Below are 25,917 nucleotides of genomic sequence, written 5' to 3' on the forward strand. Positions count from 1 at the left end.
AGGGGCTTTAGGAGCATAGATAGAGAGTGCAGGACTCCTTCCCTCTTTGTTCTCCCAGTTAGTCTTTCAGTAGTCTCTCCCAGAGATAGTTGTTGGTTAGACTTTCCCTTCCTTTTCCCTCGGAAACCTCAGCTAGAATAGGTTGCAGGCTTTCCTATTTTGGAAGTAACTTCTAAATAACTTCTTGTCTTCTTCTAACTTAAACAAGTGTCTCCAGACCGCCTGCTTGTCTATACTGTTCTCACTATACTAGTTTTACTCTGATGAGAGGGGTTGGACTGCCATCCTCCCCTACACCATGTTCATTCTAAAATATCTCATATGCCTACTGTCTAAAGAGATGAATCTAATCTCCTGTCATCCATTTTAGCCCTTAAGCTCGGAGGAAAGACTGAGCTAAAAAAATATCAGAGGCATTCTAAAGAGCAAAACACACTACTCAAACATTAGTGATAACTTCTTAAAGTTTGGTCACATAACTGGAGATTGCCAGATTTATTGATTCAAAGATATTGTTTTGAATCCACAGTCTTTGTTTTATGGAGACTGCTGCTTTCCCCCTTAACAAGACAGCAACATGACGGGGAGGCACGGTTGTGCCTGGCCTTTGGAGAAGGCGGGACGCAAATGGATGCCCCTCCACTCTGGGCCAGGGCACACATGGTTGGAGGTGCCCACTGGGAGCCGGGCTTGGGGCCGCCTCATTAGGCAAGGCCCGCCCGGTTCACAGCATCTTTTGGTAATATCTTGTTTAAGACTATTGTAATGTATTTTACATGGAATTGCCTTTGAAGGATATAGTACTTGGAAACTTCAGCTGACACAAACTACAGCAGTTAGATTACTATGAGGCCTGGGCATATAGAATAGTCTTGAAATAATTACATTGGTTTCCAGTCCAGTTCCAACTACAGTTTAAAGTGATGGTTTCTGCTTGAGATCAGGCTATAAGAATGAGAGTTTCTTCTGCACAAATGTGCCCAAGTGTTACTAGACATCCTTCTCCAACTTCCTTCCTCACCCTTTGGAAGTCTGAAGGGTGATAATTGGGCATAGAGGGTGTATCTTTATTTTTTTGCTTTGGTAAATATGTCTTGCTTATAGAATGTTCTCCCTAGCAAGGCTTGCCCTGCCAGGACCCAAATCTGATGTCATTTCAGTACCAGGAGAAGATTTTTTGTTTCCTTACACCTTTTTGCTCTTATGAGGTTTTAGACAAGATGTTATTGTTTCATGCTGAGGCTGCTGGTTGCTATTACTTTTGTACTCATTTCATTATGTTTCTCTCTCTTACTAGGGGAAGCTACTCCAAAAGTCTTCCTTAAACCTGGTGTGGTGTCATATCATAATTGACAACTTATGTATCTTGTATCTCTTCTCCAGACAGCTATTAATTTCAATTGAGCACCTCCTGTGCATTATGGCTCTCCCATGCATTCAATGGTTTTTGCATTGATTTCAGTCAAAGGCATCTAGTGCAGTGCTTCTCAATCACTGGTCCAAATTGAACATTATTCAGCATCAAGGGCTGCCTGGGAATGAGTTCCAGAGAGTTGCCCGGAATTGCTTTTTTGTGGGGTGCCTGGGGCTGGGGGTGAGGGTGGCGATAAGGGTGACCCCCTTACTAACTGCTGGTCCAGGAAACTGCACATGAATAATGTACCGGTCTATGACTCCAAAAACATTGAGAAACACTGGTCTAGTGTATTCTAACACATTTGTTGTCCTTTATTATGGCAGTCTTAATTGTGCTTTGGACAGTATTGGGACCAAAATGAAAATTGTGTACAAGCCAATTAAAATGTACATATTTTTAAATTCTCTTCTTTCATTTTGAATATGCAGTTAGTCACAAACTAAACCACACATACATTAAGCTACATCTACATATTATAATTTCAATCTAATTAAGAACTTCATCTAATGCTATTTTAATTTGCTTAAAATTAAGATTCATAAAGGATAATCACTAAAGAGCTCTGTAAACATCTAAAGTGTCATTTATTTTCTCTCAAATAAGGTAAATAATGTTATCTTGCTAGTGGAATTAAATAAAGGATGTTTTAATGCAGCAATCTCAATATACACAGATTTAATTACTTAGGGATCTGGAAGAACACACCACTGCAAAAAAGAATTTATTGAATCTACCCTGAATTCTAAGAGATGTTTGAAACAGACATAAGCAATGAAAAGCATTTTTTCATAGAATATTGTTTCTCTATAATATATGAAATTACTTAGGTCTGTGGTTCAGATGTAATGCTGGAATCATCTTTAATCGAACAGACCACAGGATCACATGCAACCTTATCCTGCCCCTCTTCTATTATGCACATCTTTTCTGTTCCAGTTGCATGTGATCTCTAATTTACTTCAAAAATAATCAAAGTGAGTTTAGGAGAAAACCTAGCAAACCTAACAAAGCAAACCTAACATTTTTACACTGTAATGTGTTATCATGTCTATCAATTATTTTTAGGTCCCTCAGGATGATAAACAAAGGGCTGTTTTTAAAAATATACAGCCATCACAGGCTAATGAAAAATAAGTAATGGTTAATAAGGAAAAATAGCAACACAGTGAACTATTCCCTTCACCACTAACTTTTCCAGTTAAGGAACATTGAGAAGTTAATGAGAAGAGTTTGAACATACCATCTTCATCTGTTTGGATAATAGTCTCTTCACTCTCTTTTCGTCCTTCAGGATTAGTAAGGATCATTTTGAGGCTCACATTTGTGTAAGGAGGCAGATGATTCACAACATGCTGAGGCGCTTTGGGGTCCATATCCAAGCAGTCGGCCTTGCTTTCATTATGACCATGGAAGTAATGGTAGCAAATAGTGACATTAAATGTATGGCAGCGAGTAATGTTGTAACCTAGGGATTCCCAATCCACAGCAATACGTCGTGCCTGAATCTCAGCAATCTTCAAAGTTTTTGGTGTTCTCATAGGCTCTAAAAAACACAATGTATAATCAAGACAAAATAACAGAAACTTTTTTTTCAAACAAGATATGGAGATCCCTGACTTATCAATCGGACATACCACTCTCCCCCCTGGCCAGGCCCTCCTTAAGAATGCTTCCTTTTCTCTGTTTGTTCAAAAATCAGCATTTACAAAAGTTGAAAATAAAGTATTTCATTAGCTGATTGAATTAGTCAAAATACACAACTGAAAATGCAGGCAGATAATTCAACAAGAACAACCAAAGACCACCACAGCTGTTGCTGCGCTTCATTGTGTTTTGCAGTTTCCTTGGGCTCGCATTAAATTTGAGTAAATTGGATAATATATCATCCCGGTGAAGAGTCAACATGCTCTGCACTGTGATTCATCATGCCACCAAGCAATGCTGTTTACTAATTACACTAATTGCTCTACTAAACTAGTAGTAACCCAGATGATACAGATATTAATTAAAATTTATTATTTGAGTAATGATGTTATTCATCTACAACAGAAGCTGAGAAATGCTACAAGAATCATTTTTAAATATAAAACATCACGTTCTTTCCTGACCCCCAAACAGATATCTTAGCTGGTAAATGTGTGCACCATCACCCAAGCTTAACTGATAACATGTACACAGATCTCTGTCCAGCAAAACACCAGTATAACTGTAGGAAGCCATCAATCTATCACCATATCTCCAGTGTATTCATTCCTCATGCAAGACTAACTTTATAGTCTGACTTAATTAAAATGATTGCACAATGAAAGTCACGACCATGACTACACATTATAAAGATTCACTCTAAAGACACCAAGGAAATATTTCTGCACTGTCAGTATATTTATTTACTACAGTAAGCGATGGTTGTATACTTAAACATCATCTTTCCTATCTCTACTAGATTCAAGGATATTAACACATGACCCATAAGCAAAATGCTTCCTTTTATTCATAAGCTTCCAATGTCTTTAACAACAGTAATTTACCAAACCAAAAATCTTTACTAAGCAAACACAGATGGCATAGCCAAATGGGGGAGCCATTAAATGTGTTCACGCATACAGTTTACAAGACAATGCAAACCATCCCCCAGCCTTAATCTGTGCATACATTTATATATATTGTCAGATACATGTGCTCTTCTGAATTAAAAGACCACAGATGGGTTAATATTTTTACTGTTCATGATGACCAATTTCTACTTGGATTTTATCTTTTGTACATTAACTATTAATTGGTTAAAGCAAGGTAGCTTTGGCTTTTGGAGGATGATGAGGAGATCAAGGGAATAAGTAAATCTTCCAGGTACTCAGTCACAGCTGCATTACACTAGACACTAAGTTAGGCCACTGTTAATCTTGGTGGAAAATATTTTAAGGTCCTTGAGATGTAACAAATGTGCAATGATATCAGAAGGCACATTCAAGTTATCCTGCCAGAAAGAGAACAAGGAAAAAGAAAGAGACAAGTCAAGATTTTTCTCCACCATATTTACCATTGGCAGAGACTAACCAACTTCTATTAAAACAGAGATGGTAATTAAAGTCTGCAGCAGCTCTCAACAGCTTTGGTAAACTCAGCCAACTGTCCCACTGCTACTGAAACGATGCTTTAAAATGCAATTTTGCTCTCTTCTCAGAGCAACATTCATAACAGGGTCTCTGGAGATCAGGTTCAATTGTTTTAAACTGCTGTACCACAAAGCCTCCATCTGTAAAGCCTCAGCAGAAAGTAATCTCCTAATAATTATGTTTCCAGATATGAGGTTGCTAGATTGTTTAGTAAATTCCAAAAACTTAATTGCATCTCATTAAGAATAATTTCATTCAAAACAGGAGAACTAACAAGCCCTGGCTATTACTATTCAGGGCTTCTCTGCCCTATAGAACACTAGCTGTGTCTCTTGTGATTTAATTCCAGCTAAGGGGTCCTATGCAGGCTATGCTTTCAAAAGGCATCAAGGTATTGCTTTATTATTCTCATCTTCACAGAGACTCATAAGCTTATTCTTTTACCCTCTAATCAAAACTTTAATTAAATTCAAGGAATGCCTATCCTATTGTAATGTACTATCATCTGTGCCCCAGGAACTAAAAAGAAGCTCTCATTATTAAGTTAGAAACTACCTATTTATGGCTATATCATAGTTTATAAGATCAGGACTGCATGTAATTAATTATTCAGCAGTTTTCCACATCTCTTTTGCAAATTTGTGATTGTTTATTAATATGTTTCTAAATCAAGGATACATCTTAATATTTAGTCAATTTCTGGAAAGGACATTCAATTCATTCAGGGGCATAACTACCATTAGGCAAGGGGAGGCAGTCGTCTTGGGGCCCCCCAGAGGCACATCACATGACTCCCCACCCGCCCATGTTGCAACCCCTATGAATTATGTTGAGTCTCTTGGAGGTCGGCAGGAGCAGAGAGTTAAAAAACTAGATTCAATGTGAACTAGATATTCACTGTATTCAGAATGGGGATGTGAGTGTGAGTGCATGATATATTGTGAAGTGTGTTTGTGTGTGTGTATCAGTGAGGGGCACATTTTAAAATCTTGTTTCTGGGCCCCCTCCAACCTTGCTACGCCCCTGAATTCATTACAACAGTACTGATGTCAAAGTAAACATACTTAGAACCTCAGTCTAAGTTTGCTTCTCATAAGCCCAGTGGGGCATGATAGCCCTTATCCAATCCCAGTACAGCATCCTTCCAGTGGTTGCTGCTAGTGTCTACCTTATAGTTCTTTTTAGATTGTGGGACTTTTTGGGAAAGGGAGTCATCTTTATTTATTTTTCTGTGTGAACTGCTTTGAGAACTTTTGTTGAAAAGCAGTATACATATATTTGTGATGATAGTAGAGCACACCCAAAAGCATATACTCTGAGCAGTGAAGCCACTGAAAAGCACATCTTATTCATACATACAATTTCCCCAGAAACAAGCTCAGGACAATTTGATTGGCTGTACAGTTTCATGAATGAGTCAGACTTCTCTCCTGGGGGGGGGGTGGTGGTGTTATTTGTGTGCTTCTTTAAATGACGAAGTGTGATTTTCAAAACAATAAAATGAAAAACATTACACCAGAGGGGAAAATACAAGTGGGGTGCTTTCAAACAATTAAAGGGGCAGGCAGTCTATCTGAAACGATGGGAGACACAAAACATCAACTTCGTTCACCAATAAGTAAATCTGTAATAAAAAGCACATGAAAACAACACATGAATCAATAAGTCTATCACAAAAACACATGGAAAAGAACAAGTGAAAAGAAAGACAGGGAAGAGCTCAGCTCACTCTACAAAGGGAAGAAAAACCCATAATATGTCCTCTTCTTAAGATATAGCTGTATGCCCCCTTTATTATAATATAGGAGGGCACAGAGGAAAGAAGAATTATTTGAGCCCCATGCTCATTTATGATTACCACACATTTGGGGTGATGAATCAAATGTGCATTACAGTTAATCAAGTGTGCATGATAGAGGTGCTGATTTACTTTCAGCACCACTATAATGTACATTTTTGTTAAACACAGTGGACCATTGATATTATCTCAATTGTTAATCCTTGGATCAGAAACTAAATGGACACTTCTCTAGGGCTTCAGTAAAAGAATAATAATTCCATAGTCTCGCAGCTCACAATAAAAATGGTATATCATATACAAAAGATTACATGCATGATGTGCATGCTTACACACCTTCATGGATCAGGAAAACTGAGCCCAACTTTATACGATAAAATGAATAATAGCTTTAGTAATTCTCTAAAGGTTAATAATAGACAGATAGATAGAAGAAAGACACAGAACCTGTTGACCCACCAGTTACCTTTCAACAGCAGAATGATTTAATAAGTAGCTCAAGATAATGGCTAAAATGAAATCCAATTTCTTTACCGCTTGATAAGCAACACATGATATGACAGGTCAATATCAGGGCCTCTTTGTGGGGATTATTTCCATTTATTCAGAGACTGTTTTCAAAACAAAAGGCCTTCACAGTTAGAAAAGAAACTAGTATGCATCTCCTCTGAACAAATTTTAATGATATAACACATTACCCGCTGTCAATCAAAGAAAAATAGAATATGTCCCAAATCCTGTGACAAAAAGGCTATTTCTCAAAGATACACACAAGGATAGGACACTCAAACATGACAAGTGCTTTGCTGTTGCTGCTTTTCAACAGAAATGCTATAGGGTGAGCACAATGCACAATTTCAGATCCATTTATCTGAAATAAAAAGAAGTGGCTTTTCTGGTTTGGAGATAACACATACATTTTTCAGTGTGAAATTGAAAACAATGAGACAAATTCCATAGCAAAATACTACAATAAAATAACAGCAAACATATCTGATGCCTTTAGCAGTTATTCTTCCCTTCAGGTTCCTGGTTCTCAGGCTGCAAAACATAAACTAAATATTCCACAATCAAGCATTCAGTCTTGTGCATAGTCACTTGTGGCTTTCTCATATATGGGTCAGTTCACACTGAGAGCATCATCTTTTGAAAGTTACTACAGCATAATGGCTATAATGACCTGCAAGTCAAGACACCACCCAGCGCAAATCCCACCTTGATCACAAACACTCCAGGTGGCTTTATGATAGCCACTCTTATCTCAGCCTCAACTCTACTTTGACAATATGAATATTGTCCATATTCTATTATATTGTCAATATAATAGAATACTGATGCACCTTGTAAAACAGTATCGTTATGAGTTAAACTGTAGTGCAGAATGGTTAACTGAATCCATTTTCCCAGAACCCTTTGATGTGGAGCTACATTCCTGGAGAAGAGGCACCCACAATCATAAGATATTCAAGCTATAGTGGGGGCATATATGCTAACAATCCAAGTATGAGAGAGGGGTCCTCTTTTTAATGTGGTTGAGTTGACTGGTGATGATCCTGGGGAAAAACCCATAAGTAGCTTGTGAGGCTGCAGGATACATGGTATGAATGTGCTGAACAGCAATTCGGCTTCCAAATCATGTCACCCTTTTAAATTAGGGGCTTATCCAGCCCCTTTAATGTGGAGCAGGTCCATTCCTGCTCCTCCTCCAATCGCCGTCATTTTAGTAATCCCGGTGCTTCCCCCAACTATACCTGTGTGCCGGCATCATGCTGGCATGCACATGGCCGCCACACATGCACAGAAGCCATGCATGTGCTGATGTCATGCAGGGACAACTGGGAGATGGCATATTACTGCAATGGCGGCAATCGGAGGAGGAACAGAAATAGATCTGCTCTACTCTACGATAAAAGTGCTGGCTAAGGCCTTGATTTAAAAGGGACTGTGCCACAATTTGGAAGCCAAATTGTGTTTTGATCACATCCCTAATATATGAAAGATCTAAAATTGGTCTAAAACTTCATTGCAGGTCTAAATTGTATCCTTGTGGGGAGAGAGTTGCTCAGATAGTTTTGCTCTCTCTATTGAAAAAGGCTTGAAAAGCTGGCCAGTTGATACTGCAAGTAAGAAAGCTAACAGGGATGTTTACTCACAAGGAGACAGGCAATTTTCTCTCCCTCTTGTGGTTCCCCATTTAGGCACATAATGAGAAGGATCAGAAAATAGTAGGTGGAAAGCCCAACTTCTTATTCCCAATCAGGTCACCGGTGCATTGTGGGAGAAGCAACAGCAGCACTTCTTACAAGTTGAAAGTTGTGGGAAGGCTCCAGACGAACCATTCAATCAGAGGTTTCTGGTAGCTAAAACCAGCTTGAAGGAGTGACTTCTCATCTTTCAGTCTGGCTTGGCAACTGTGGGCTAATAGCCCAAAAGAGATCCTAGCCAAGTCTCCATAAATAAGAAAACTTTACAAAACAAGAATAAGTGCTTACTGTATAAACATCTGCTGAGGCAGAAGATGATGTGGAAGCTAAAGGAAGGGATAGAACATTTCTAGAGGTGGTCATCTTTTCTATACCTTTCTGCCTCCTATGCTGATCTGGAAAGATACCCATACAAACTGAAGTGGCACAATCCATATCCACAGAGCTGTACATATTCATCAGAACCTAATGGATGCAAGATACTAAGATACATAAAACTAATCAGTCTCTCTTACATATTTTTAGGGCAAAATGATATGTTATGATCATGGAAGCCTCCAAAACTAATCTCTGCATGGCAAGGAATGCTTGTTCTCGGACATGATGCATAGAATAGTATAATACTATCATAATCAGGAACACGAAACAGGGCATGTGACAGCAGAGACTCACACGATACATACTGTAGTTCTATATGTAGTTCTTGTGGCTGAGATGTTGGACAAAGAGATGGGATGGAGATCACTCATTATGTATGGCCATTTTTGACAGTATCTCCATTGCAATTTGTAATGTGTATAAAATATGATGACCTGGATGATGGTGCTATAATGTTGTATACAGGCAAAACTAGCTCACACATATGCAATCAAGTCAAGACATAGTGTACACACGCATGTGGATAGAACGAGAGCGCTATAGTGAGATACAGAACAAGGTGTAATATAACTGAAAAAAATGTGTGAAGTGTGTTGCCGTACTCACTGTTCCTTTGGTACTCCAGTGCACGCTCATACTAAATCTTGGTTGTCTGCAATGATTATATTAACAAGGAAGTCTCCACCTGAGTGCATTCCTCGGATTTACTAAGAGTCATTTTGGCCAGGTTTTTCTGGTGCCCCCAGATCGTTAGTGCAATTGAAAAAGGACAAAGAGATTGCCATAGATCTGATAGTGAAGGCTTTGCAGCATGCAAAAAGAGTGTTAGAATAGACAAAGCTTTGAAGCACTGAGATTGGAATGCAGTTTCCCGCTCCTAAGGAGCAGACACGCTGATAAGCCAAGGAACCTAGGGCATCTTCCCTCTAATAAGGACTTTTAGATCCTATCAAGTGTGTCCTGTGAAAAATCAGAGTCTTCATTCTCCCCTCAGGATGCCTCTCTTGGGGAGACAACTATTCAGCCTTTTGTTTTAAAAGGAATGTCTAAGAGAATGTCCATAGAGATATCCAACTTTAGGAGTTCCCCCAGCAGAAAAGAAAACAAAAAGCACAGCAGCAGCAAAATCTGAATTCTAGAAGGTGGAAAGCGCTCAGTGCAGCTACCCCCCCCCAATGTAACCACAAAACACTCTAGTTCACCATTCATCTCTAGCATCCAGCATTCAGTTAGTCTTGCCTGCTAACCCCCATTTGGATATGCCTCACTGTTCCCAAGGATTGAGGTTGTCCACCTCTTGCTAACCTGACCATACATCCCACTGGAAGCCCAGAGAGAAAAGTACATTCTGTGGATGACTCCTAGAGATCCCCAAGCCTGAGAATCTCTGATCTGAAATCCCTATTTTAAATCACTATTTTCAGTTCCCTGCAAGCCAAGAACTTAGTTGCCTAGAGATTCTCCTCACCAGGCAAATCTCTCATCTCATTGCTCCAGCCAAAGGCTAGGCTAGGTTAAGCCCGCTCTCCCCACAGACTATCGTTAGCCCTCCCCGGGCGGCTGGATCAGCGGCTCACACAACTGTCGGCTCTGTCACGGAGCCAGCGGGGGCTTGGGAATTCGAGGGCCACATGGCCCTTGGGAGTTCCAGCATGCTCTTTGCAAGCATGTAGAGCATGCTGGAGAGACCCCAAGCCAGGAGGCTGCTTTTTAGCCTCCTGGTCAGGGGTCTTCTCGTGAGTTGTCATGGTGCAGCTAGCGGAGCACTCGCTCCGCTAACCTGGGCTAATGGGAGGGCTTCCTAAGTAGGTAACCCACTGTGAGGCAAACGGGCTCACCTGCGAGCCTGGTGTTCCTCATGGTCTGCTAAAATCAGGCTAGGCTCCCCTAGCCCAATTTTAGCCGATCGTGAGAATAGCCTCTATGCCTTTCTCAGAACATTAACCCTCTAAGGGAAGATCACTGTCAGCAAATCTGCTGAGGCCCTAACCACTGCCTTTACTGTTTATCTTTGCTCTTCAACTCTAAACTCTGGTTTGAAAGAACGTGTCTGTACTCTTCTATTGTGCCCTGAATACTCTAACATGGGTATATCCTATCCATGATCAGCTTTCCTGGGACCTTAATTTATAAGCTGGGTTATATGCAGGTTTGCATTAAGTTGAGTTAAATTCCGTACATTAAGCCAGAGCTTAAATACCAGATTTCAGAGCAAACCTGGTAACAAGTGTACCAATGCTTAATTTTATTTCAAATTAAAGCTGTAATTTGAAGCTCATGGCAATCTATTTGGTTTTTGTTCTTTCCGTCCTCCTGGTAACTGACATCACTGGTATGCAACTTTGTTATTAACTATTTACTATAGGAGCTGAAAAAAATATCAGAATTATTACACAGAAAATCAGCAATACTAGTAGCTTCAATAGCAACTGGGGGGATCATCAATATCTTTTAGTACATATATTTACACATGCAAAATGTACCTGTTCCTGCTGTGGAGGCACAGTAAAGAGACAAAGATATAACTGCACTGCTGGCAATTATTTGTCTGGTTATCTGACGGGAAGTTTATTCTACTGCCTCGATGAATGATTAACAGTTTGTGTATCCTTCACCTGTAATCAATAGCTGTGAAGTTTTGTATTAGCTGTAGAGATTAGACATCCCTTGATAATAAATTCCATTGATTTCTGCAGCTTAGCTGTAGTAATCCCAGAACATTTTTCAGCATTTAAATGAAAAAGAAATATATAGCCTTCAACTAGTGGAAATACTAGCATGATTATAAGGTGTGACCTCTTTAAACTCATTTCTCCAGATGAATAAAATCTATCTGGTATAATAAAATGCGAATGAGCACGTCAACAAGCATGAAAATGAAGCAGCAAAGAGCAGAAACATGGGGCAAAAAAGCACAATCCAACACCAGCTGGCAAAAGTCTTGCTAGAACTGCAAATGGTAGGGATGTGCAAAACATTCCGAAATCGAAACATTTTGACTTGAAACGTGGCATTTTGAGTGATCCGAGCTCAAAGCAAAATGTCCTTTAAATAAAGGGCCTGTTTCAAGCTCAGAACAAAACAACCCTGTTTCGAATCAAAACATTTCGAGCAGCAGGTTTTCTGACACTGGCTTCCACTGAGCCTGCAATCTCCTTGCTTCTTGTTTAGCTTGTTATCATACAAATCAAGCGCTGTCATGGGCAACTATGCTCCCATTAGCTGGGGGAAGGGAGGGGAAACACAAAAGGAGGAAGTTTCAAAATGTATTCAAAGGGACTGAGAGGCAGAGAGAGCCGTTACTGTGAATCTTCTAAGAGGATACATCAGGAGAGGATATATTCAGGAGAGGAGGAAGGAATATTTGATTTTGTTGTTTTCTCAGCACTGAGTATAATATGTATACTTGTATAATATGTATACTCACTATAATAATATAATATAATATTGCTGATATAACTATCTAGGTTTGCTGGATCTCAGATTGAGAATGGAAGAACTTGGGTGCCTGCCTTACTTGAGTTGTGGTTTGATTTGTTTGTGATAGTGCTGTGGTTAGAAATGGACAGTGGCAGCTTTCTCTCTCTCTCTCTCTCTCTCTCTTGGTGGTTGCTGTGATGAGCTCCATATCTGGCCTTGAGACTAACGTGCTTCACTCACTGCTCTGGCCTACTTTGCTATCTGCATTGCTAGATGTACTCAGTCAAAAGGTGACTGAGGTTGCTCTAGTTCAGCTTATGACTATGCTTACTGCTAAGGGTGCTGCTGTTGCAGCTATTGCAATACTAGGGAGTAAGGAGTCATAATTGTGAGTGAGAGCGCAACTTGTGCCAAATTGCCAATGATGTTACTGCAGCACAGACAGTCTGTCTGGCAGTGGATTCTGGGTAAGTGAATCCTTTTTTCTTTTCTTTTTTTGCCATTTTTGGACTGTGTTTGAAATATGTGTTCTGTGTTGGAAGGGACAGATTCCCTTTTCCTCTGTGCTTCTGCAGTGTTTTTCAAGGCAGGATTGCAAAATGCATTGCAAATTGCCATGCAAAACTTCTGTGTGCACTCTGGGAGTGCAGCTTGTTCCAGCCATATGAAATAATGGGGAAACTCAAAAAATCCCATTGTTCCCCATGGGTAGCTCCTAGGTACACCAAAGTGGGTTTTGTGGTAGGGTATGACAAGTGCTGCCAACCACCAAACACACAAAAGAAATGGGCAAGTAGGAGATTTTTAAACACATTTTAATGTCCCCCCCAACCCCATAGGATCCTATGGGGGATTGGGAAAAGAGTTAAAACTTTGTTAATTTTTAAACTTGTCCATTTCTTTTGTGGGTTCAGTTGTAGGTAGCACCCATCATGCCCTGCCACCCAACTCACTTTGGTCTCCCTAGGAGCTACCCATGGGGAACAGTGGGGTGTTTTGAGCTTCCCCATTGTTTCCTATAGCTGAAATACTCAGTTTTGAGTGTTGTTTCACTGAAAGAAGCGGTTCAACTGCTGTTTTGATGAAACTGTTCAGCCGTCTGCCTTTTGTTTTAAGCTTGAAACAAAAACACAAAATCAATTTTGTACACATCCCTAGCAAATGGCACAAACACTTTTAGAGATTATTTCTCTAATTTACTTTGTCTATCTTTAACATGGGGGGGGTGTCATTGAGAAAGGAATCCAAAAACAAAACTAGCAAACATTTGGTATCCTAAGTGGGAAGCATATACAGCTTAATCAAAACATAAACCCACTATGGGATTTGGGGACAGTTTGGACAATAGAGTCAAGCAACCCTCACTCACATATGAAGAGGATTGTGAGCGACTCTTACCCTTCCTTTCTGCAGCCTCAGTTGCATGGGAGGAAGTTTTATCCAAATCCTACAACTTAAATACTACTTAATGTACTATGTAAACTGTGTGTGAGACAAACTGCCTCCCATTAAATTATGTGGCTGCAAAATAATGTGCTGGGAAGCAGGGCAGGGCGAACAAAATGTGACTATTCATGTCCTGCATCATGTGGTGAGCAGAGCCTGTCTGACATATCATCCAAACCAGCATTATCTTCCATCTGACAGCTACTGCTTCTTACATTGAACCATAGAGTTGAGACTGAATAGAACCTAAAGATCAGGTATCCCAACTTCCTCCTATGAGAGCCTGTTCATAAATTATTCAAAAACCAGAGCTCTGACCACTTATGTTTCTGCAAAAATGGGACTCAAGTACAACACCTGCACTGAGACTCAGTGAGGACCATCAAAGTAGAGCAAAAACCATCTCCTGTCTTGTGTTCCCCATTGACTGCCCACCATTTTTCTTTTTGAATCTGAGGTGTGCTTGAGGATGAGGCTCAAACCTCTCTAAAACCATATTCACTCCATCACTCCAGGGAGTGCTGCTTTCTAATCCTAAATTTATAGGAGAGGACCAGAACATATGTACATTTGTATATCTGGTTGTATATCACTGAGAGACCTCAAAAGGCCAAGCTGAAGACAGTTCATCCTGGAGAGAATCTATCTGTGTGGTCACTAAGAGTCAACACTGACTTGACAGCACTTAATCAATCAATATCTGGTTATAATTTTTCATGCTTTTCTAGGCGTGCCAAACATGTGGAGTCTTACATCAGCTTCAGTTCAAGTGTCTACATTGTGCTAGATAAGCAGGAGGACTTTTCTACCACAAAATGTTCAGGTGTTTGCATTTTTTAAAAAACCCCAAACAATTCAGCATTATGCTGCACTTCACTCTTTTAAGAGGCAATAGAACAGGACTTGATCTTGACAGTATGAGGTCACAGACCCCTTCTCATGTCACCCTGATTTGGTGCAAATCAGGTCTATGCCTGGTGGTGATTTCCATGCGTGCTCAGTGATGTCTTCATTCCTGGGCCTTCAGAAGAAACACAGGATAAGGTGCTGGACAATAAGGAGACATGGAGTAGGGACTAATGCAACTGTTTCCCAAGTTCAGCAGATTCCTTAGCTGGCGTATCCTTTGCAGCAAATTTCTCCTGAGCAGGCACATTTCCTCAAGATTTCAGGGTTCAAGAAGGCATGTTGCAGGATCCTTTTCTACGGTTAGACTTCTGATACCCCATCCAAGTGAGGGGGCCCTGGAGACTTGTTCGCCCCGCTAAGCACGTTTAACCAGATTCAGAATACATGAGTCATATGGTCATGACAGAAATAGGAAATGATCTAGAAGCAACCAGTCAAGGTCAGGCTTCACATGCATCAGCTCTTGTTGTCAAGCCACCTCATGCTCAATATATTTTTATACATATTTGCAACACTAAAATAAAAATCAACAGGTCCACGTATGGCATCTCCAAAGCACATATGAATTCCTGCCTGTATTATGATCAAAACAGCACGGATTAGGACACAATTAGTCACATGAATGGGTTTATTATGCATCCAGAGAAGCAACATAATAGTGGTGTGTGTGTGTTTTGGCAGAAATGCTGCACAACTGCTAAATGACATGTTCACAGTTTTGATGCACAGCAATTTCTAAAAGCTGCCCTACACATTCATTCAGATTAGATTGACACAAAATATCATGCAACCCAATCCTCAGAATTCACAATTCAAACTTTTGTTTAAAATTACCATCATGGTTTATAAAAATGGCTTGGTTTTCTGTTCAAGAAAAATTGCCATCCAAGTCAGAAAGTGAGTCATGCCATGTTCCAATGTACAAGACAAAGTAAATTCATGCCTGAATGCAAAACACAACTGTGCCCCCCCCACTGCCTTTTGCTTGAAAAGTAGTGAGACACATAAACTTCCCCAGGGGCGATTCAAATTAGAGTCACAGGGCAAACATAAAGACCCATCTGTGGAACCAAATAGTTTTGCTCATTCAACCTGCTTCTATGATTTCTGGTCAAGGAAAATGAGACAAAGATTGTGCTGGCAGCTTCCCCCCCTCCCCCTCTTGTTTCCCAAAACAAAGACTATCAAATATCAGTGGGAGGAACAATGAATTAACACAGTTAAAACATGAAGAAAGAGTTTTGGGTCACGCTAATTTCCTTCTGCTAGCAGCTCCAGTGTTGCTCTCCTCACTTTCCTTTCCATTTCCATTAACTAACACCATTGATGCTTGGCATTTTTCCTCAGTCTAAGTGCTTAGATGGGAGAACTAGAAGAAAAGCCTGAATAAACGACTGATTGTTATTTCTACCAACAGCAGGGGCAAGGTACCATGACCTCAGACATTTTAAGGCAAAAGCCAAGTTCTTAAGGCCTCAAGAATTATCTCTACAAGTCCAACAGGGCTTTGTATTTGGATTCTTTTGTGTGCGACAACACACAGCAACATATGAAATGCAGGTGAGCTCCAAAGGAGCTTGCTATATGAGGTAGGACCCTGCTGGTAAAATGAAATTAGTAAAACAAACCAAAAAAACCACCCAATGCTGCAACTCTAAAGCAGCTCTTTGACTATCACACAGATAGTCTAAGAAGCACATGTGCAATCACACTGACACTTCAATGTACTCTTTCTTTGATTTGAACAGAAAATTGAATATTGGCTTCCTTCTTCCAAAACAGTGGTCACTAAGATTAAGTAGGTGATAGAAAGATACACTGAAGCCAAAGACACACAGGTTAATTAACAAGAACATGAATGTGCCAATATTTACCCCCACCCCCACCACTGTTGCTAACTCTCCACTCTTCTCCTGACCCTAGATACCCACAGAATGAGCAGTTCCTGAATATTCTGTTTGGCAATCTGAACAGATTTCATGGAGAAATAATGGGCCAGTTAGAAATATAGGGTATCCAAAGAATTTAATACTACATCAAACTGGGGGAAAGATTTTAGATGGTTTCATTTATACACCATCTGGAAAATCAGATCTACCTGGTTCTTTAAAATAATGGAATCCAAGGCCTCTCATACCTTCATATTTTCTGACAATTTCAAGTAAAACTGATACTTTGTCCATAAACTCTTATTAATATAATGCATTAAATGTTCTATTATATTTAAGAGCTTCAGTACTGTGCCTTTTAATGTAGTTCTTAACTCCTGATAAGTTCCTGCTGACTTGCACCATGTAACATAAGCAATGAGCATATGGACTACATCAATGGTATCTTCCACCATCTGTAGCACATTTTATTACAAAAAACTAGGGGTAGATTCACATGATCAACTATGGTTAGCTGCGATCAAGAACATAATCTTAAACCTAAGGATCCTACACACTCCCTCCCCCCCCACCCCCACCTTACCTCCTCAGCTCACATACCCATTTCCTGGTTTTACTTTGCAGCTCATGCAAAACTCATGCAAAGCTGAATTAAATACACTTTAATTCAGAGTTTCAAATTAGTTTAACATCCTAGCTTGTAGTCTAGAATTAAACCACAGTTATTCACTTTGCATAAGATGTGACTCAGTGGTTTAAGGAAAATAAGTAAATGTCACGGCTCTCCACACCAATCCAAAGAAGTAAGGGTAGAGGGGAGGAGAGAGTGGGCAGGCTTTTTAAGATCAGAATCTGACTTGAGACCAAACTTACTATGATTATATGCACTAACCCCTAGACGTAATGACAGCTGCCACAGCCGAAATTTTTCACAGCCAGCTCAAGTTACACTGCTCTCAGATTACTACTCTTATGCATTAAGAAAACAGCCAAAGTAATCTGCAAACTATGACTAATTGATTTCTGGGGGAGCTACATCCATAATTTTTTTGAACATAATTGCTGCAGTACTGTTGAACTATAAAATCAGCAGACAGAAATCAAAGATAGGCCTCACACAACCATAATCCTCCTCCATTTTTCTAGCGGCTGTACAGAGCTTGTTATTCTAAGATTAGTTAGAAGACTAGTTTTTGGGTGAAGCCTAAAGAGTATAGTTGAATCATCTCTATACACTTCAATTAAAGCTTTCGTTGATCAATCAAAATGACAAAAAATTTGTTTTGAGACTATTGTGGTTACCTTGTATTATAATTCAATAGAGTCCTAGTGGCCAGCTAACTAATGAGGTACAGTTACTTCAGATGGCAAATTAATCAAAATGGCCACTCACTGTCCCTAGCCCCCTGCCTCACTGACTGGCCCATTAACAAGTAGGCAGCTGCTTCCAGCCACCATGCTTCTCTTCCTTCTTCTATCCAGGCAGGGGAAAGGGAGTAGAACAGAAAGTGTGGGGTTCTCTTCACACTTCCTTCTGTTTGGTTTCCTGCTGCCTGCCTTTTGAAAACACATAAAGAGCTGGAGCCCAGAGGAAGAGTGTCCGTGGCTTGCTGCCAGACCAGGGGAAATGTGTGTGTGCGGGGAGAGAGATGGTGGTGAAATTGGAAAATGGAAAAAATGGATGTGTGGCAATTTGTGCACTGTGGGCGAGTGGACGACATGGGTGGGGAAGGATGGAGGATTTGCATGCCACAGGGGTGCAGGACAGGATCTCAGGGTGGAGGATTTGCATGCCGCAGGGGTGCAGGACAGGATCACACAGCCTCAGACATCAGGGAGATTTGGACTGTGCCTGATAATGCCTATCTGTTAATCAACAGCAGACTAGCTCACCCTCTTCCAGTCACCATCACCCTGACACCAGATCTATAATATCACTAAAATCTGAACCTACTAATGTTGAGCCTACTAAAAATAACAGTTACAACTCTTTCAAGGGAGCTTTTTTCAGTTGGCACTGTGCAACTTATTCAACACTTGCTCTTTAATTTTACTGTATCTGATCTGAAATTATACTTTAAAATGCTAAATTTAGCTGCTGATGTTTGCATGCATTAAGGCAGGCTATGAGAAGCAATATGAAAATGTATAAATGGCCACCTTTACTGAGCATCTACTATGATGCTCTGTTTCTTAATAGACGGGTAGTTAACACCTGTAAAATAATTATATCTACCAAATGCTGTTGCCCAGAAATATGAATATATAATTGTTCCTGCCATCTGTTAATTATGCTTTTTGAATCACTTAATCATATACATATTTACTTGACTTATACAAACTTCAAAATAGCTTACACAAATCCTAAGCTCTCACTCTGGCGGAACAAAGACTGCTAATAAGTCTAATAAGTCACTCAAAGAAACTCCATGGCTCCAGCAGGGTGAAAACCAACCATAGCTTCCAAGATTAGAAACCCAGTTAGCACCTACTGGCTTGTTGTTCAGGACATCTCCTTGTGTAACAGCAATGAAGATAAATAGAAACCAACTATCTTGGGTAATGACATCATCTGTCAAAGTCATGAACAGCTGGCATATAAATATGATGAGAAGTGAAGCAGATTGCCAGGCTGGATACTGAATTCAAGTCTTCAGAGCTACTAATTGAGAATGCTACTTAAACAGCAGGAAAGTAAATGGTGTTCAAAACACACAAATTAGTGAACACTTCTTATGAGAAACTGCACTTTAAAGATCTGTGTGAATACTTTTCACATGTACTTTGAAGAACAGCATACAGTACACCTTTTTAAAATGGAGTTATTATTTCCAGTGCATCTAAAAGAAAAACATCAGATGTTCTCACTGAACCGGCTGTCTGGTTGTTCTGAGTGACTTATAAAGTAACTCGAGTGTCGCTTTGGGGGAAGCAAGTTACTATGGTCACATGCAATAATGTGCTTCACACATGTATATCTCTCTATGGTAGAGTGTACCAAGGGAAAAATAGTGACCAAATACACACGCAAAGCTACTCTTATTCATTTAGAATTGTAGCCCATATAGGCTTTATTACCAACTAGAGTACATTGCAAGGAAACAATAACATGTAATTGATCCATTGGTAGACATGGTCTGAGGGCCATTACTGCAATATTCCTGGAACTGCTTCACTTCCTGATGAAGGTGAGCAAGTCACAGACAGAATAGTCCGTAAACAGAAGCTATACCTGTAGACAAGAAGCATTTCAAGGAAAAGAATAGAATAGACTATTTGCTATTACAAGTGCCTTCAAGTAAGAAAAGATGCCTAATTCTGAAAATCTCACAATTTTAATTATTCTCCACAAAATGAAGAGAATGCCCTAACACAAGGAAAAGCAGTAAAAAAGAACATTTGCATACTAGCTGGACAATTTGTTCATGCTGTAATTTTTAATTGCTAGTTTTTATGTGATGTTCTTTGTGTACCTCTGACAAGAAGGCTGTGCTAGCTGATCAAAGGGAGGCGTTAAGGAGAGGCAGGGCAATAATTATGAGTGACTTCAATTACCCACACATAGACTGGGTAAATTCATAGTCAGGTAATGACAAAGAGGTCAAATTTCTAGATTCGCTAAATGACTGTGCCCTAGAACAGTTGGTCTTGGAACCAACCAGAGATAAGGCGACCTTGGACTTAATCCTGAGTGGCACCCAGGGCCTGGTGCGTGATATCAGTGTCATTGACCCTTTAGGGAACAGTGACCATACTGTGATCAAATTCAGCATACAAGCGGGGAGAGAATCACCAAAGAAGTCTAACACAGACACTTTGAATTTCAGAAGAGGAAACTTCTCCAAAATGAAGAAAATGGTGAAAAGAAAGCTGAAAGGGAAAATCAGGAGAGTCACTTCGCTCCAGAATGCATGGAGTTTACTCAAAATCACAACACTAGAAGCTCCATTAGAATGCATACCAAAAAGGAGGAAAGGTACCACTAAGTCCAGGAGGATGCCAGCATGGCTAACAGGTAAAGTCAAGGAAGCCATAAAGAAGAAGATGACTTCCTTCTGAATTTGGAAAGCCTGCCAAAATGAAGAGAACAGGAAGGAACATAAACTCTGGCAAAGGAAATGCAAGGTGAAAATAAAGGAGGTGAAAAGAGAGCTTGAGGAACATCACAAGCAGGAAACCTGCCAGGGAGGTGGTTGGACAAATGAGTGAGTGAAAGGGATTATTAAGGAGGATGTGAAGGTTGCAGAGAAGCTAAATGAGTTCTTTGCATCTCTCTTCATGGCAGAGGATACTGAGCATATACCTGTTCCTGAACCAGGATTTTCGGTTCATAAGATAAAAAACTGAGTCAGATAGAAGTGACATCATCACTTTAGAACATCACATCACTTTAGAACATCTTCTCTTGATGTTCTAAACTGTCTGTAAAAATGGAAAACTAGCAAATCGCCAGGGCCAGACAGCATCCATCCAAAAGTCTTTAAAGAACTCAAATGTAAAATTCCTTACGTCCTTGCAAAAATATATCACTTACTAGTTGACCAGGCGCATAGCATCTGCGCCCCTAGTTCTCCCTGGCTACCCCCCCTTCAGCCCCTTCTCCCTAACTCTTCCCCCAGGTGTCTCTAACCACCGCCCACCCTCTCGCTTCTCTCCCCCCCCCGCTTGTGGTTTCTGACCGACTTGTTGGCCCGTTTGCTCCTGCTGCCGCTTCCTCACACTGGCGGCGCGCAGTGCCCGCCACGGCTGGTCCCGCCGCCATCCGCCCACCCGTCCGCCATTTCCCTGGGCAGCAGCTCAACAGTCTCATGAATCCTGCTGCGCGTGAGCTCCACTGCCCAGCCAATCCAGCGCCTTGGCTTCCCAGCCAATACGCTGGGTTGCCGGGACGCATCCCCACAGAGGCACGTCTACGGGGATTAATAATATCGATACCTACAATCAGGCTCTCTACTAGAGGACTGGAAAGTAGCAAATACAACACTGATTTTCAAAAAGGGATCCAGGGGCAATCCAGGAAATTACAGGTAAATTTCTCCTGATGAATCTTTTGGAGTTCTTTGAGAGTGTCAACAAGTGTGTGGATAAAGGTGATCCTGTTGACATAGTATACTGGACTTCAGAAAAGCTTTCAACAAAGTTCCTCATCAAAGACTCTTGAAAGAACTTAGAAGTCATGGGATAAGGGGACAATTACATGTGTGGATTGCTAACTGGTTGGAGGACAAGAAACAGAGGGTAGAAATAAATGGAGAGTTTCCACAATGCATTGAAGTAAGAAGTGGGGTCTCCCAGGAATCTGTACCCAGACCGGTGCTTTTTAATTTATTCATAAATGATCTAGAAGTAGGGGTAAGCAGCTAGTTGGCAAAATTTGCAGATGATACCAAACTTTTTGGGTAGTAAAATCCAAAACAGATTGTGAAGAGTTCCAAAAGGATCTCTCCAATCTGGATGAGTGGGAGACAAAATGGCAAATGTGGTTCAGTGTTGGCAAGTGATGTAAAGTGATGCACATTGGGATGAAAAAAACTTCACATATATGCTGATGGGATCTAAGCTGTCAGTGACTGACCAGAAGAGAGATCTTGGGGTCATGGTGGACAGCTCGTTGAAAGTGTCGACTCAATGTGCAGCAGCTGTGAAAAAGGCCAATTCCACGCTAGGGATCATTAGAAAGGGGACTGAAAATAAAACTGCTAATATTATAATACCCTTATACAAAACAATGGTGCGGCCACACTTGGGCTACTGCATACAATTCTGGTCACCACATCTAAAAAAGGACATTGTAGAACTGGAAAAGGTGCAGTAGAGGGCAACCAAGATGATCAGGGGCCTAGAGCACCTTTCTTATGCAGCAAGGCTACCACACCTGGGGCTTTTTAGTTTAGAAAAAAGACAACTGCTGAGAGACATGATAGATGTCTATAAAATCATGCATGGTATGAAGAAAGTGGATAGAGAGAAATCTTTCTCCCTGTCACATAACACTAGAACCAGGGGTCATCCCATGAAATTGATTGCTGGCAAATTTAGGACCAATGGAAGTACTTTTTCACATAACACATAATCCACTTGTGGAATTCTCTGCCACAAGATGTGGTGACAGCCAACAAGCTGGATGATTTTAAGAGGGGTTTGGATAACTTCATGGAGGAGAGGTCTATCAACGGCTACTAGTCAGAGGGCTATAGGCCACCTCCAGCCTCAGAGGCAACATGCCTCTGAGTACCAGTTGCAGGGGAATAACAGCAGGAAAGAGGGCATGCCCTCAACCCCTGCCTGTAGGCTTCCAGCAGCATCTGTTGGGCCACTGTGTGAAACAGGATGCTGGACTAGATGGGCCTTGGGCCTGATCCAGCAGGGTTATTCTTATGTTTTATGCCATGGAAATGCTTTAAATAAATATCTCATATAAAGAAGGAAGTCAGAAAAGTCACATATTGAGCGCTGGACAGGGTAAAATGGCAAGCAGTTACTATGTAACACTCATCCTTAAGACCAGAGGCAGAGGCAGAGCACATTACAGTATCTGGATCTAGTAAGACAGAGAGCTGGCTTGTTGGCACCTAGAATTCTAAATAGCAACAAAGCTTGAAGGCATTCTTCTCCTCCCTAGTTGATGTTGCTTTCCCTCTGGCTTGCTTATATAATTTCTTGCACAATTTTTTCTGTTTGTGTGCCTTTGAACAATTCCAAATTTTCATTATATGGCCCTATTTTGATTTTAATTTAGCAAAAACCACAGTTGTTTTAATCACAATGTTTATCTTTAGCACTTTGAAGTTTACAAATAACTTTCTTGACTCACATTCTGCAAATTGATGCACAAGCTATTTGGATAAATTCAATCTTAATCAAACATGTGCCTTCAGGCTGAAGACAAACTTATATGTAGTTTTATTTCAACCGTATTGAAAAAAAGATTCAACCTAGCTAAACCTTTCTGGATAGAAACAAAATATAACTCATTATTTTAAAAGCATTTCTTGTTTATAAACAAGAAAGAGCTGTGAGCATGTAAAGAAACTTTTCAAACATTAAGAGGATTTGGGACTCTTATGTTTATTTTATAACCTTATTTTGTAGCATCAAGTTAAGCCAACTATGTTCACTATTCTCCTGCCCATGGACGTAGGGCTTTCATTTCATCCGCTGACTGTCATTTTAATCAATTTAATGTTTTAAAATTTGGTGCTAAATGTGGTGATAAAAGACATGTTGGCTACCACTCGCACTCTGTGAATGCTAAATCAAAAGGCACCAGAGTGAAGTGGGAACCGGTGCTGCAGTCCTCACAATTCTAGTTCCCAACATGGCTCATGGACAGACTGACGTTGGGGGTGGGGGGAGGTGAAATTCGAGACTACAGGAGAAATCGAAGTTTTACTAGCTGATCTGGTGCAGAGCATCTGCGCCCCTAGTTCTCCCAGTCTCCCCCCCCCATCTTCATTTCATCTCTAGCCCCAGTCCATTCTCCCCCTCCCAGTCTGCTTTCCCTCACCACCCACCGGCACTTTCCCTCCCCGCTGGCCAGCCTGGCCTCCATTTGCTCGTCCCCGCCGGTTCCCACTTCACTCTGGTGCCTGTTGATTGAGCATTCATAGAGTGCGGGTGGACTGCTGGTGGCAGCCATCATTTTTTCTGTGCCTGTTAACTTCTTGTTGTAAACAGTTGCTCTAGACTCAGCATATGTGCACTTTGGTCACGCTGCCCTCCAACTACGTGGGACTCATAACTAAAACTCTGAAGAAACATGTACATAACTTGTACAGGCACCTCAGTGCCTCTGTCTTGGTCAAGACACAGAGGGGCATCAGGGGAAAAACCAAAGGAGGGCTGTGTACCACATAAGAGCACTGGATCATGGTTAAGTGGTCAATATTTTTGTTCTATCTTGCGTTTCAACATATCTTAGCATTTCAGCAATATAGTAATCTACCTTAGCAAGCACTATTACCATTGCACAATAAGATTCAGACTGCTCCATACAGATATATAAAAACCAGTACTATCAACATTACAGAAGAATAACAAAACTCTGGCAAGAATACAAAACATTGCTCAAGAAACTTTAACTCGTCTGGTGTTTTCCCCCTCTGGGTAACTGGTTCACCTAGAAGCCAGTCATACCTCTAACCAAAAAAAAAATCTTGTAGGAATATTTGAGATAGACACAGGCCTTTGTCCATCTATTGGGTGGACCCTTGAAGCTAGGCCCTATTTGGACCCCTGTTCCTTACAGACAGATGAACAGCAAACAATGAGGCTGTGCACACAAGCATCCCTATCCAGGTTAGAGCTGCTTGTGTGCAGCGCCGGGTTTGAGGCCAATCCCGACACTGCCTCCCCCACCAAAGAGGCATTTGGAGATGTTCTGGGGAGAAGGAAGGTTTAATCCTAACATCCCTGCCTCCCCTCCCCATCATCCTTCCCAGCTCATCTCATGTTCATGAGTACAACCTTACTATGCTGAAGATGCTGAATGAAAGATAAAGTAAAACCCATTTGAATACAGAGTCTAGGAAATGGAACCATAAACTTTCAAAATGAGAAATGCCATGTGGAAGGCGGCTCTCACCATAGTGAATAATTGTACTTAAAGTTACATAGAACCAAAAATACTTTTAGAAGTCAAAGAACAACTTTGTAATCTGTGAGACATTTTCCATCCTCTATAATAAAAGGCTTGGGCGTGCACCCGTGTCATTTCTCAGCCCGTGTCTTTCTCAGCCGTTCTGGGCATGCGCGGAGCGCATGCCCAGAATGTCCGAGAAAGATACGGCCACCCAGACATGGGCGGCCATCTTGAGTGACAGCAGGGGGAGCAGGAGAACAGAGGCGGCAGCGGGGGAACCGGGAGGGCTGAGGCGGCAGCGGGGGAACCGGGAGGGCTGAGGCGGCAGCGGGGGAACCGGGAGGGCTGAGGCGGCAGCGGGGGAACCTGGAGGGCTGAGGCGGCAGCGGGGGAACCGGGAGGGCTGAGGCGGCAGCGGGGGAACCGGGAGGGCTGAGGCGGCAGCGGGGGAACCGGGAGGGCTGAGGCGGCAGCGGGGGAACCGGGAGGGCTGAGGCGGCAGCGGGGGAACCGGGAGGGCTGAGGCGGCAGCGTGGAACAAAAAAACAAAACAAAAAACCAACCAGCGGGGAGAAAAGAAAAGAGTAAAAAGACGGGCCCATGGGCAGACCAGGAGAGCAGAGACAACAATGGCGGGAGTTAAAAACTGAAGCGGCGGGGAGATTAGAGCAGGGAGAAGAGACCGGCCTGACCAGCGGCGGAAACATAATGGCGACCAAAAGAAAAAAGAAAAGAGAGAGGCGGGGACCGGGAAGGGCAGAG

The 25,917-nt window shown here is 41.3% G+C and overlaps 1 protein-coding gene across 19 annotated transcripts in view; it reads right to left on the reverse strand.

Annotated features, from left to right (window-relative positions):
- The window catches only part of PTPRK (protein tyrosine phosphatase receptor type K), a 630,811-nt gene that overhangs the window by 155,742 nt on the left and 449,152 nt on the right, over positions 1–25,917 (reverse strand). For all 19 annotated transcript variants that reach the window (XM_053285989.1, XM_053285978.1, XM_053286049.1 and 16 more), the window contains exon 8: positions 2,658–2,960. In XM_053285989.1, the coding sequence (XP_053141964.1) occupies positions 2,658–2,960 (303 nt within the window). The remainder of the gene's footprint in view (positions 1–2,657; positions 2,961–25,917) is intronic.

The sequence above is a fragment of the Hemicordylus capensis genome, chromosome 1 (assembly GCF_027244095.1).
Source record: "Hemicordylus capensis ecotype Gifberg chromosome 1, rHemCap1.1.pri, whole genome shotgun sequence".
NCBI classification, from domain to species: domain Eukaryota; kingdom Metazoa; phylum Chordata; class Lepidosauria; order Squamata; family Cordylidae; genus Hemicordylus; species Hemicordylus capensis.